This window comes from Brachionichthys hirsutus, chromosome 15 (assembly GCF_040956055.1).
Source record: "Brachionichthys hirsutus isolate HB-005 chromosome 15, CSIRO-AGI_Bhir_v1, whole genome shotgun sequence".
NCBI classification, from domain to species: domain Eukaryota; kingdom Metazoa; phylum Chordata; class Actinopteri; order Lophiiformes; family Brachionichthyidae; genus Brachionichthys; species Brachionichthys hirsutus.
Genome location: NC_090911.1, coordinates 5,485,165 through 5,498,997, shown reverse-complemented (window position 1 = coordinate 5,498,997; position 13,833 = coordinate 5,485,165). Strand labels below are relative to the sequence as shown.

Here is a 13,833-nt window from a genome sequence, read left to right as displayed (position 1 = left end):
GAAACAAGCTGGCACGGGTTAACGGCGTACTACGGCAAAACATAAAAATACACGTCACAGTCATCTGAAAGTCAATCAGTGAAATGTTCATCAAGGCTGGTGGATGAGGAAAGTGTAAGAGAGGACGGGTACATTGAGGAAGGAGCTATTTCAGTTATCTAGTATTCCTGTTCTTGGGGGATTATACCGGCATCCTCCCATCTGCTGTAAACAGGAACCTGAATCACTGGTTTCTCTGTGCCAGCACCTTTTACATCCTCCTAATGGCTTTAGTTTCATAACTGTATTGGTGGTTTCATATTTGGGGCAGGACCAAAGACTTTCAAAGAGGCGACGCTCTCCGAAACACCCGTATGTAGAAAACTGTCCCCGTCTGTGCTTCGCCTCCTCTCGAAGGCACTCGGCAGACTTGTTGGTCTTGTTTCGTCTCTGTGGGGGGAATGGCCTGTGTGTCGTGCTGCTTTCTTCTCATCCAGTGTGGGCGAATCGTTTTAGGTGCGGCTGTCATTCACAGCGAAGGGTTGAGCCAAACAATGAAGGTATGGCCGATAGCATGCCGAGAGGCTTGGGAACGAGTCTGTGAGGAAGGTAATATGATATAAGCGCCGAGGAAAAGTTCATAACCTTTAACGATCGTGCACCTCGTTCGTCAAGTCTAAAGACGAGTTCCTTCGAGTCTATTTTCTTTTTAGCATGGCTGACCAGCATATAAAATACAAATTCAGTACTGTATCGAAGTAGTATAGAACTTTGAATATGTTTACACACACACACACACACACCTCCATGCTAATCATTTTGTTTCTGTGTCTGACAAACTATTTGTTGGATCTGAAAAGTACGGCGTCGACTCTTCATATCGTCATCTGTGTAATAAGCAACACCTTTTCCTTGTATCACAGGTTACAGTACAGCTACCGATCAAATATTTTGAATAAACATTTGAGAGAAATGTGGACTATGTTTCTGTTAGTTCAAGCCTTCCCTTGACTTTCTGCCTTTTGAGTTGTGCGGGAGTCGTTCTGTGGCGTGAGCCAGACAGGCGAGCCAGAGGCTAACAGCAGAGCTCCTGTCTGAGTTTTTGTCATAACTCCTTTTGGACGAACAGTATATTGTATATTTTAGGTGTGTCTGACTTTGAACAGCTGCTTCTTTAGTTTAAAAAGAAAACTGTCTCTGTTGAAACTAATATGCTTTAATAGTTGCCGTCGTAGGTCAAATCAATTTTTCCCATTATCCGTTCCGGCCGTCTAAAAACACTCAAATCGACACTAATAAAAAAAAAAAAAAATGTTTTAACGGCTATATAGATACACATGCACAATGATATAATAAATGATATTCAGTATTACTGTTAAATAAAATATATTTTCATTGTAAGTTTTACCTTCAAGACAGGCAATAGCGCTAACAGTGCAGTGCGAAGGAGGAGGCGGAGAGTTGGACGATACGGAGACACTTTATATCGTAATTGAACGTGAACTTGGACATAATAGTATTCCTAATTGCCCCTCAGGTGTAGATGAAGTTTTCTCTGATTCTGTTACCCACTAGATCCCTCCCGGTGCACATGGATGAGGTCGAAGGCCTGCGTTTGAAACTCGCGTCTGAGGAGTTGCTGAATTCCTTCCTGGCTGAGCCCATCAATTCAGAAGGTGAGCTGGTCAATGGCAGCAGGATTTAAACGCCTGTGGGGTCAATAATTAGCAGGTATTGACCCCACAATTAATCTACTTTGAAGACAATCATTGTAGAATAATAAACTAATAAAAAATGTATTGATTAATTTATATATATCTATCCAGCTCTGCAAAACCTAATAGATTGCAACTCAGTTCAGTTTTCATATGGGGTAAATCAAACAATTATATTGTGCAGCCTGATAAATGGTGTTTCATAACACAAAAATAATGAATACTGGTTTCTTTATTATATTTTATGGATGTTTTGCTGAGAAAATCATTAATGGGTGCAGCAGTGGGTTAAGGTTATTTAAAATTAAAATTCCACACAGACGGCTTTAATATCACAGTTCATCGTCCTTTAGATTTTATTTGTGTGTTCGATGTTGACAAGTTTAATTCCATATAAGAAAATCTTTGCCACAAAATTTAGAAATTTGAAAAGGACTAAAAACTAACCTTAACCTGGCCAATGGTGAATCGCTGACATTGACACGTAGTCGTACGACCACACGGCACAAGGCGTGTTTGGGTCAAGCCCCAGTGACTTTCCGTGTGTCATCCAGATTCCCATTATGCTTCGCTTCAAAGTGAGCTTGAGTTCAGCGCCCAGAACCTCAAAGCGGAGTCATGGAGTGTGATTGTGGACCAGAACTACCAGAAGACCCTGAACAAAGAGGCCGTTGAAAGGCAGGATGTGATCTATGGTAGGTCATGGTTGGATTTACCTGTAATTACTGCACGTTACAAACGGTGGATGTTTCAAATCGGTGGATGTCTTTGCATCCCTCATTGTTTCTGTGATGACCTATTTCAGACTTTATGTATCCCGCTTCATTCAGAGTTTATCCAGACGGAGATGCACCATGTGCGCACCTTAAAAATCCTCCTTCACGTCTACATGTATGAGTTGAAGCAGCACCAGCTGATAGAGGAGGCCAAGCTGGAGCGCCTCTTCTGTGGGGTGGAGGCCCTGCTCAACCTCCACGGACACTTCCTAAGCCGCCTGAAATTGTGCCAGAAAAGGTGTCAAGAGGAAGGATCCCTCAACAACTACCAGATCACCCAATTTGGAGATCTCCTCATCTCTCAGGTAGAGTGAAGATTTAGCGCAGCCTATAGTGCACCTCTGTTTCCTCCTTCGTTACAATTACACATCACTACAGTTCACCTTCATCGCATGCTCGCCTGTAAGATTTTTGTTTAATATCCTTCCAATTTTACAGTAAAAAGTACTTTTCACCCTTTAATATGTTGGGTTAAAAAAAATGTGTTCCATGTTTAGCATTACCGGTAATCAGGACATGCTGTTTACCTGTTTCAGAACATTAACACCCCCCCCCCCATCCCCTGCCCCCCTATTAGTTTTCAGGCGTCCGGGGAGAGAGGCTGATTGAGTGGTACGGTGCTTTCTGCAGTCATCACAATGAAGCCATGAGCATCTACAAAGACCATCAGCAGAACAGCAAGAAAGTACAGATCCTGATGAGGGTAAGTAAGCTGAACGCAACGGTTCAGTGGTGTCCAGACTGTAGAGCCACACCCTCTAAATGTAAAAAGAATAGACTGTGTACATATATAGGCCACACCTTTTTAAATGCACGATTCCAGTGGCTGCAAACACGCCGTTGTGCCCCCAGGAGTCACAGCCAGAATTGAGTTTTTCCTCTTGATGGCTGCTCTCACAGAATCTGTCGTATTAGAAGAGGCTACATTTATTGATGGTATTTTTCATTCCCACTATGCCACCTGGCTTTATTATTAGTCTATAAATTAGCCTTATTGTTGCATAAGCCGCAGGGTTCAAAGTGTGTGGGGGGGGGAAAGAAGTAGCGGCGTATACTCCAAAAATTACAGTATTTGGATGTGATTTTCTTCATGACATATTGAGGCCAGTAGTTTGGTTATATGACTGGGAAAAGTGGATTATCTCGCCTAACATCAGCAGTATTGGAGAGAGAGGGGCCTTTTTGACACCAACGATGACGTGCAGGGATGGATACCATTACGCCATGATACTTAACGGCTGTTTGTTGACTGTTTAGAAGAGACTTGCAGGGATAATGGATGAGATACAGAAAAGCAAGTGTTTCCTTCCTATGACAGAAAATACGTCAGCTGCCCCTTGTGCGAAGGCTGGGGATCCCAGAGTGTTTTATGTTGGTGTCTCAGCGTATCACCAAGTATCCCGTTATGGTGGAGAGAATCATACAGAACACCGACGGTACTATTTCACCTCCTACCTGCAAAAATAATCCACAGGGCCTCTCTGACGACAAAGCCTTGCAAGGAATAGTCCTCGTGTTTTCACCTCTATAAATATGGCCGAGTCGATGTGGTGTTCTTCACTTTTCAGCTGACACAGATGAGTACGCTTCTCTGGTACAGAGTTTGGTGCTTATCAAAGACAGCATCTCTCAGGTGAACGATCAGGTCCGTCAACATGAGAAAGCTGTCCGTCTAAGAGAAATCTGCCAACGTCTGGAGCCAAAGTCTCTGGGCCGGATGATGGATGGGCAGCTGTTTCGCAGGGAGGATCTCCTCCAGGGAAACAGGACGCTGCTGCACGAAGGCACCGTCACCTGGAGGTCCTCTGGGAGGCAAAAAGGTTTGTGACAAGTTTCTTTACTGTTGGCTTGTGTTTGTCTTAGTCTGTGTTTTGTGTAGTGTATGCAGGAACTTTCTATTTATTTTTTGTTATGTTCGTAATATTGGAATACCATTTGTTTTGTAAATATTGCCATTACATTGACAATGTTGACTGTCTGATAATCAGTATTAACATTCAAGGGTTTTGTTTAGTGTTCCCCCGCTGTGGAAAAAAAAATCCTGCTTTCTTTGTTGGTTTTGCCTTCATCTGATATTTCCTGGTGCAATAGATGGCGGGTAAATTACATCTCTGTCCCAGTGTAGGGCAGGACATACCGTTCACAACTCTGATTGTCTTGTGAATATGACCTGAGGGCAAAACGCATAACTTTCCTTTGTCCAAACAGAACTACTGCATTGTCGTACTGTAATTCACTTCTGTATTGCATAAAGCATTAAACCTGTAGTGAAACTTCATGATTTCTTACAATGAGTGTTGGAGGAGGTCGTGTGAATATTCTATAATGGATGCTTTTTTTTCTCGATAGATAGCTGGTTGTTTGTTTTTGTTGGTGGTTTCAGGTTCGCCTTTTCACTTTTCTATAACATTTCAAGGCAAGACTTCTTAATTTTTTTTGGCCATTATCATGGAAAAATAATGTTAATAAATAAAAAATATACTCATGCTAGGACTGGGTTTCTCGGGACAAGGGATTTGGTGATATTGCTAAATGTGCCAGATAGCAGAGCTGAGTAAAGTTAATTTACTTGTGTCTATGGATGTGTTTTGGTCTACACTTTTTCAAGGTGATAAATAATTCGTAGCTCATTGCTACAGCAGCAACATTGTTGTCTTTGTGTTTTTAAGGGAGGTTATGCTTTGTGTTTGGTTGTTAATACGAAGGCTGAAAGAAGTCGTGCAGCAGTATATTGTGACTGATTGTCATTCGGTGATGAGCAGCATTCCTCTCCCTGCAGACATCCATGCTGTACTGCTGTCAGACGTGCTTCTCCTCTTACAAGAGAAGGACCAGAAGCTCGTGTTTGCTGCTGTGGTGAGTTCTTTTTCTGGGTTTTCCCACGTGGACAAGAGCGATTCAGCCTAAGGTGCTGATTTATATTCAAATCACTTCACTTGAACAACGATTAATACCTTCTGATTTGTCATGGCTCACGTTAGGATAACAAACCACCAGTGATCTCCCTTCAAAAGCTGATCATTCGGGAAGTTGCTCATGAAGACAAAGCCATGTACCTTATTTCTACATGCACCACCATCATGGCAGAGATGTACGAGATCCACACGGGCTCCAGAGAGGAGTACATCAGATGGACAACTCTGATATGGGAGGCTATTAACCGGTAAGCGGAGGAAGAGCGGTGAACAAAAGAGTGATAATAAACAGTTTGTTTCATTGTCATTATATCAACAGAATCATTGTAATTACATAAACCTAAATTATTCATTTTCACATCTGATGGTGGTGAGAATACGATTGTTCTGTCGTTCACTCGTCTCTCTGGCACATGGTTATTACAATGTGCAAAGCTAAATATTGGAACTAATGTAAAAACATTTTAGAAAAAAATTACAATGTATAAATAGCTATATGTATAAAGTGGTTTGTGTAATTCAGTGGTCCAGAGGAGGAGCTGCTCTGCCAACTGACTGCTACGCTGCAACAATTCCAAGGTAATGATCGAATCCCGATCACACAGAAAGCCTCGTCGGTCTTCAAAGCTCATCTCTTATTCTGCATCCTTTTTCTCAACGTTCAGTCTGTGGAACAAATGAATTATGTTCGTGAAAAGTAGAATCTAATGTCTGTCTACATGTTCAGTTTAAGCGTGCGTACCTCCGTGACCTCGCTGGTTTAGGTTTGTAAGTGCATTCACACTCACAAATAGCCAAGTGTCCAGACTATGTACTCGATAATGGCCTAGAAGTGGAGTGTAGATTGTGGACACGCTCAGTAGAGGGCTTCTGGAACCTCCGTCCACCGCCTGTCCTGGGCCGGGTCGCGGAGGCAACAGTCTGAGCAGGGATTTCCAGACTTCCCTCTCCCCAGACGCCTCCTCCAACTCTTCTGGGAGAATCCCGAGGCGTTCCCAGGCCAGCCGAGAGACATAGTCTGTCCTGGGTTCCCCAAGGCCTCCTCCCGGCGGGACATGCCCGGAACACGGGGGCATCCTAAATAGATGCTGACTCCTTTTGATGTGGAGGACTGCTCAAAGTTCCTCCCTGATGCCTGAGCTCCTCACCGTGTCTCTAAGGCTGCGTCCAGCCACCCTGCGGAGGAAACTCACTTTGACCGCTTGTATCCTTTCGGTCATGACCATAGGTGAGAGTAGGAACGTAGATTGACCGGTGAATCGTCTCCTTCACCACAACAGCAGACCTGTGCAATGACGGCGTCACTGCAGCTGCTGCATTGATCCGCCTGTCAATCCCACGCTCCATCCTTCCCGTTCTCGTGAACAAGACCCCGAGATGCATGAACTCCTCCACTTTGGGACAAGGACTCCCCACCGAACCGGATAGGACAAACCACCTTTTTCCAGTCAAGAACCATGGCCATTATGTAGGGTGGGGGCCGTTCTCACCACTAAATTTAATCCGGATCAGATCCAGAATGGAGTCGGTAGCAATATTTAATTTTTACATTGAAAAGCCCATTTACAGATTCAAAAATCAGTTAAAAATACAAATCAACTCTGATTCACTTTTACTTTTCGTGGTTGGTGTATCAAGATGCCAAGAACAATTTAGAATCTTTTGATGGTGATCCAGATCACTATGTGGACGGTGTAAATCTAATTAGGATTGCTTGGCGGAGGTCTGCGCTCCCTGAGTGCTTTTCTAGTTCAGTATTTTATTCAGAGATGCTGGGTTGGAGGTATTGATTAACATGCAGGTTTTCATGTTGATCATTATTGATGAGTCCTAGTAAATTTCAGTATGTACACAACTTTTTTTAATTAATGCTTTGTGTCATTGGTATTTATACATGTTAAACATTAGGGTTTGGTATTTCAGGGGGCAATGTTAACTTTACAGGAAGAATTATGTTAAGCAGGAATGACTGAAAGAGGCGCGCTGAGCTCAATCAATCTGCTGCTTTATTTCCACTGTATGTACAAGACTTGTTTATTCTATGCCATTGCTCCTTAGATGAACTCAAGGTACGGGATGACAATATAATTCAGAGTCTGTCAGAAAAGCAGCAGATCTTTGCTGAGCTCTATAAAACTGTGATGGAGCAAGAAAGCCCACACAAGGGGCTCCTGCTCCGAGGAGACACTGACCAGCAGGGGGAGCTGCTGCTTAAAGGAGCCATTGTTGAAGGTAAGGGGCAGTTAGTTTTGTAATGACTTGAATAAAGAGGCGATATCAGCTATTTGCAGTCATTTCTGCACCGGGTAGCTATAAAAACAGCCGCCAGCGTTCTGTCTGTGAATTTTGGTTTCAGCCAAGCAGTGACTAAAAGTGTGCTCATGCAGGAGATTCAGGACTTTCTTTAATTTGCAGTTGAAAACCTGCAGAATCTGCTGTTAAGGATAAAAGCAAACTTTCCGAAGGATGAAGATGAGATGCAGGAGGCACAATTCAGGAGCACGGAGACTACGGACACTAACCCTGCTGCAAGGACTGTAAAAGGTGAGCTGGCATGGATGACAGCAGCTCTTCTCACGCCGTTGGCTATAATCTTACGTATTTAAGTGTAAACGTTCATCAATATGTATTGTCCCCGTTTTAAATAAACTCAAACTCAAACATCAGTGTCACAGTGTTAACAGAGAAGTCCGGAAAAGGAGTTCCAGGTCATCATGAGGAACGCAAACCTTTCAGTTTGGCGTTCCGTTTTCACTTACAGGTTCATCGTAACATTTCTGACTTGAATTTAATTGAGGTCCTCAATAGATTTGAGCAAATGTTTCATCTGAGCTCTTTTATCAGACATTAGAAAAATATACGGAATTACCACTTTGGTTACACATTACTGTACTTTAGAGGTGTTTAACGCAAATATATATCGTCTACTCAACTGAACAGCAATGAAGAAACCGTCGTCACACTGAATATGCGATGGTGTTTATTGGCTTTCAATGTCTATTCTTTAATCCAATCAGGCGGCGATGAAGCAGAGAGCTCCGATGACGGCAAGGACTGTTCAGTGGACAATGCCAAAACGGAAGACCCTCAGCTCCAGGAAACGTTCTACCCAGAGAGCCTGGAGCAGTCGGTGAGTGACGGATGGAGAGAAACGTGTATTCACCCTGGTGACGACAGTTGAGACATTATCATTGTGCCAATTTGCTTCAAGGCCGATGACGGACAGATGGAAAACCGCAATTTAACCGGCAGCCATTTCCTTGAGCCCGAGGTAAATGAAATCATTTTTCTGACTCAACACGAAATGGAAACTTTCCTCTGATTGTTCTTTTCTGTAGGTGTGTGACAGGGTAATTCTGCTAGCACAGAGGCTATACAGCTTACAAGTAAGGTGCTCTCAATTATTCTGACATCTATTTTACTCCTGAGACACAAGTTCTTTTTGAAAATTCTTTATTTTGAACAAAAATAAAATGCATTTCCCACTGGTAGATTCGTGTCAATTGTTATGTCAAATATTTCACTGTGCAGGCAATCGTAGTGCAGCAGGACAGCCAGACTGAGCTGCAACACGCTTTTCAGTCCAAGAGCAAACAGAACGCCCGACATTACAACAGCGCGCTGCTCGAGCAGGAGAAGCAACGCCACTTGGAGAAACACAAGCAGGAACTGGCCAACTTGCACAAGTTGCAGGCCCAGCACCGAGAGGAGCAGCAGCGCTGGGAGAAGGAGCGCGAGCGGCAGAGGATGCAGATCGAGGCTCGGGAAGCGCAGCTGCAGGGGAGGGAGGATGAATGCCAAAAGCGGGAGGAGAAGCTCGGCGAGGAGAAAGACGAGCTGAGGGGCCAGAGAGAAAATTATCAGCAAGGCCTGGAGAGGCTGCGAGAATCCACCAAGGCAGTCGATAAAGAGAAGGAGCGTCTCCATCAGGAGAAGGAGCGGCTCGAGCAGATGCAGGAGAAAATCAAGAAGCTCATCCCCAACCAAGGATCCTCCGCCTACGACGATCCTGCACAAGTAAGGAATCATCGGTTAGGAGCCCGTTTGGCCGACGGTCATTAACGGCGTGCTCATGCTTCCTTGTACTTTAGACGCTGGTTCAGATTTAAAGCGTATATTCGCCGACGCCTACGCAGAGGGGAGGATTTGTGCGCCGGTCTGGCTGCCTGGTGTCTGTAATCGCTCCGATTCCCTCCCACACCCGCCGGGGGTCCGAGGAGCTGTTGAAGTTGGATTCGGCGCGCTGGCTGTAATGGAGTTTGGCCCGTTTGATACCCCGTCTCAGCTCCCCCCCTAGCTGCGGCGTGGGCCGTTTTATCGCCTGCTCGGTGGGCTGCATCGCGGATCCTGATCAGGGACATCACATCTCCGGTCATCCGTGGCTTCTGGTTCGGAAACACACGGGTGACCTTTGTGCCGGTCACGTCGTCCACACGGTAATCGATGTAATCCACCACCACAGAGGCGTGCTCCTCCGTGGTCGGCTGCATTCCAACCTCTGCTCGGTGAGCGGCCTGTAAATTAGCATCATCTGACGTCACAGAATGGGCGAAATGACGACCAAAGCCAGCCGCTCGAAGATGACGTGCACGTCTCCAGTAGATCAGAGTTCGGTGGCCGCAGCCCACGGCTCGTTTCAAGCAGTGCGAAAACATTCCTTTCATTGTCGTCTGGTTCTTCTTGAGGAATTGAAGTTCCCAAAGTTCTTACCCCCATGAATTTCTTCCGCGTCTGCTCCGTCGGGGAAAGCCGTGCGGCTCCTCCTGGGTGGCCCCCATTGATCTGATGATTCCGGGTCGGACTCACTATATTCCTCCGAATCCGAATCGTCACTTGACCCGAGAGTCGCGGTGTGAGGCGACACAGGCCGACATTCGCCGCTCGGTCCGGGTTGGTCGCTTCGCCTCGGCTCCATGACTTCTCCTCGGTTGTACTCATCTGCTTTCTGTGTCCGAACATGACTCGCACTCTCCGTGAGTGTAGGTTCCCTGTACCGCTCAGATAGCATGTTCTCCTCCTCCTCTGCGCCTCTCCTGAATCTCCGCCGCATTGTAATATCATTTATGCTAGCCGATACGCCGCCCCGCTTGCCCCTCTTCCGCTTCCGCTTCCGCTCACAGCGTCTCCTGGCGGTAATAGAGGGCGATCACAAGGGGTGTAACGGGGTGTTTGTATTCTGCGTACCGTTTCGGTTATATTGTTTGCACCTTTTCTCATTACATTTATTACTAGCGCGATCTAAGCGCTCCGTGCGGAACTGAAGTCTTGGGCGAGTTTCAGCACGGACGCCTCTGAGTGTCGAACACCATTGACTGAGGGGAAGGCGTGACGAATGGCGAAGAAGCCCGAGCTGGAAGCCCCGCCCATGTCTCGTTGCAGATCTGTGCTTTCTGCAGAAAGTTAATCTTTCTAGCCAAAAACCTTTAGTTGAATAGTTACATTTGTCATATTCAGGCTTTTGCTGATAAGTTTTCAATGTTTACAGTTTTAACTTGTTTTTTTTAATAATTTTATTCAGATTTTAAATCGTTATAAAATTAATGCTTAATGTTTTTTAATTTTGTAGTTCGTGTAATTTATTAGAAATATCACCCAAATGGGTCGCTTTTATTTATTTATACAGGTGCCATTGTTTGCATTTATAAAAATTAAAGCATTAAGTCATTTCTTTCTGCCTGTTTTGCACTGAAAATAACCGAACCGAAGTTACATGTTAGTGTACCGTTACACCCCCAGTATTCACTGTAGACCTGCCCCGGAAAAGCGTACGTGTGTGTGTGTGTGTGTATACACGCCACAGTAGCGATGTACTGTATTTATACGTATCGGTATTGAATGAGTAAAGTGAAGAAAAGACAACTGTACTTTCAGGTGATTATGTACTAAAGAAAACCATAATTAGGAATATTGTAATGCTGCCTTTTGATTGGGTTCACAGAACACAGATGTTGAAGTAATGTACAATATAAAATGACACAGTGGAGTCAATAATTTATCCTCACAGGTAGAACACCAGTCTGTAAAGATCACTGAAATACGAGCATCTCCACTTTCTCCTTTAGTACTGGAGTCACTCCACTTACCAGTCGTTCCGAGGACTCACAGCAAACGGAGGCGGAAGTCTGATTTTACCTGCGAAGCTCCTCGCCGTGCCGACCACGTCTGACCCCTCAGAAATTCCTCCAAAGGTTCCACCGCGCAGGGAGAGCATCAGCCTTCACCCGGCCAAGCCCGAACTCCCCATCCAGCTGGTCAGCACCACCAACCAGGTGAACAAACCTGCACCTGTACAGCAGCAGATCCCTACCAAGCTGGCTGCGCTGTCCAAGGGAAAGGAGAAAGGCCTGAAATCCAAGGGGGCCCACCAGAGAACACACAGTGCAGGTCAGGAAACGGGCCTGTTCGAAACCAGGCATATGTACACACAAGGAGACTTCAGAACAGCAGATTATAAATATACAAAGAAGAAAAACATTTGAAAGGTCACCAAACGATTAAAAACACAACTCAACTGTTTGTCTGCATTGGGACTCTTGTTAGAGTCAGACTCATCCACTTCTGTCCTTTTGCGTCCAGCCTCTCTAGACGTGAGTCAGGTGGTTCCCATCAGAGCAACCGGCAAAGAAGGAGGCAGCCTAAGAGCCAAAAGGAACAAGAGTCCTCAAAGAATCTACCAGTCAGGTAGACAAAATAAATCATTTCTCAGACGCTTACAGTAGAAACACTCCACGGCTTATTAGACGTGATGTTAGAAATACATTTCAGAGGAATTTGAACCCGAAATCCTTTTCAGGAAACAAATACTCGTGTGTACTGAGGCCGTGTTGTGTCGGTTCTAGGCCTCTGAGTTGCAGGGACATTGTTGACATCTGCAGGTGAAAACAGAGCATCTCTATTTCCAGTGAGGTGTTTGTAGAACTGGTTAGCGACCAAACGGCTACCTGTTGTGGAGAAGTCTGAACCTGGCAAATAAGAGTGAAAGAGAGAAAAATAAAGAAATCAAACGGGGAAAGTCAGACTGCAGTACAAATATGAAAGGGGAGAGTGGAGATGCATTTATTTATTGGATTCTACTCTTCCCTCAGGGACCTTCAACTCACCAGGATCTGTGAGAACCTCTCCGTCCTTCAGCACATACAAGGATCGCAGCGACACTCCTCCACCGGCACCGCCTCCGTTTCCCAGAGAAGTTCTGGAAAAAGGCAAAGAGAAGGTAATCTACCTTTAATGCAGAGCAAGAGATGGAATCTCACGGAAAGACTATGGACCTTTTTTAAAAGGCATCGGGACCAACTTAATGGCATGTACATGTCTGGAGTAAAGAAGTGAGCCACCTTTAATGGAAAACCAGCCGTTCACTTCCAAATTATCTGCTATTGAAAACAAGAACCAGGTTGGTCAAATGTTTTTAGATCCTGCCATGTTTTGTAATATATTGTTTTATGCAAAAACAAAGACTTTAAGTTAAAAGAACCAATAATTTTATTTAAGTGAATGTAGGTTGTTTTGAACCATTTAATGCCCTTGTCTTAAGTTTTGTTTTTAAGTTCACTGTTGAGGAAGATTTTTAGAATTTGCACCTTTTTTAAGATACCGAGAGGTGCCAACATTTTTATTTCAGAAAGAAACATAACCATGAACTGAGTGCTACAGTTCTGATCCTCAGTATGTAGTAAAGTTATAAATCAGGTTATGCAGAAGAAACGACGTGTAAATATTATCAGGCGTTGTCGATCCTCCCCGACTGGAGGTGGAGTCGGGACCAGCAGGCTTGTTTCACACAGCTGATCGAAGCCTTGATTACAATGTCGGAGAATTGTTGTCATTTATTCATAAATGTTGTGAATTAACTTAACATTTAGCATTATTTGATGACTCTCTCATATAATGACATTTTGGCTGCTATCATGTATTGATAAGTTCCTCCCAAATTCCAACTAATGGGTCATGGAATAAAAACATGTCTTTACTTGACGTTCAGTGTTTTAGGGATTTATTTCATTTGGCTTTGGACAGTAAAAAGTGTCGGGGTGCTTCTGGGTCCCGGCTTGTTTGTTCTGACGACCGTCTCAGTATCTCACCAGTGTTCAGACACACAAAATTACTAATCTGACTGGATTTGATAAACTGAACTCAAACTACATCATTAATGAGCATTGGACATCAAAATTACCTTTTTTCTTAACTTCTGTTTCTCACTCCAATGAACAAACGTTTGCAAAAATTCTCTTTATTATTTACTCTGTACTCCCTAAGATTACAGTTAATAGTTATCAGTTATTTTTTTTAAAAAGTAAACATTAGTATAATAAAAATGTAACATGAACATTTATTATATTACAAACAACGACTTGATTGAAACCTGAGCTTTTTTTGCTCACTTTCTCTCATGGAATCGATCAGATGAATTGATAAAGCTCGTTAATAAAATACATTTGGTGGATATGT

At 44.1% G+C, this 13,833-nt stretch overlaps 1 protein-coding gene across 1 annotated transcript; it reads left to right on the top strand.

Moving 5' to 3' along the window:
• The first annotated feature begins 1,570 nt into the window (after positions 1-1,570).
• arhgef18a (rho/rac guanine nucleotide exchange factor (GEF) 18a) lies at positions 1,571-13,359 on the top strand. Its single transcript, XM_068748857.1, has 18 exons — positions 1,571-1,655; positions 2,249-2,389; positions 2,525-2,775; positions 3,048-3,173; positions 3,789-3,906; positions 4,039-4,290; positions 5,250-5,326; positions 5,452-5,633; positions 5,909-5,964; positions 7,444-7,617; positions 7,801-7,929; positions 8,403-8,515; positions 8,597-8,656; positions 8,724-8,771; positions 8,917-9,402; positions 11,448-11,769; positions 11,962-12,066; positions 12,471-13,359. Exons 1-18 carry the CDS (start codon positions 1,571-1,573, stop codon positions 12,611-12,613), a joined length of 2,868 nt encoding a protein of 955 aa, XP_068604958.1. The 3' UTR covers positions 12,614-13,359.
• Positions 13,360-13,833: the final 474 nt, after the last annotated feature.

Coding starts and splice junctions, on each gene's coding strand:
- arhgef18a (XM_068748857.1), top strand. CDS start 1,571: ATGGATGAGGTCGAAGGCCTGCGTTTGAAACTCGCGTCTGAGGAGTTG. Junction 2,776..3,047: donor GAGATCTCCTCATCTCTCAG/GTAGAGTGAAGA, acceptor CCCCCCTATTAG/TTTTCAGGCGTCCGGGGAGA. Junction 5,327..5,451: donor AGCTCGTGTTTGCTGCTGTG/GTGAGTTCTTTT, acceptor GGCTCACGTTAG/GATAACAAACCACCAGTGAT.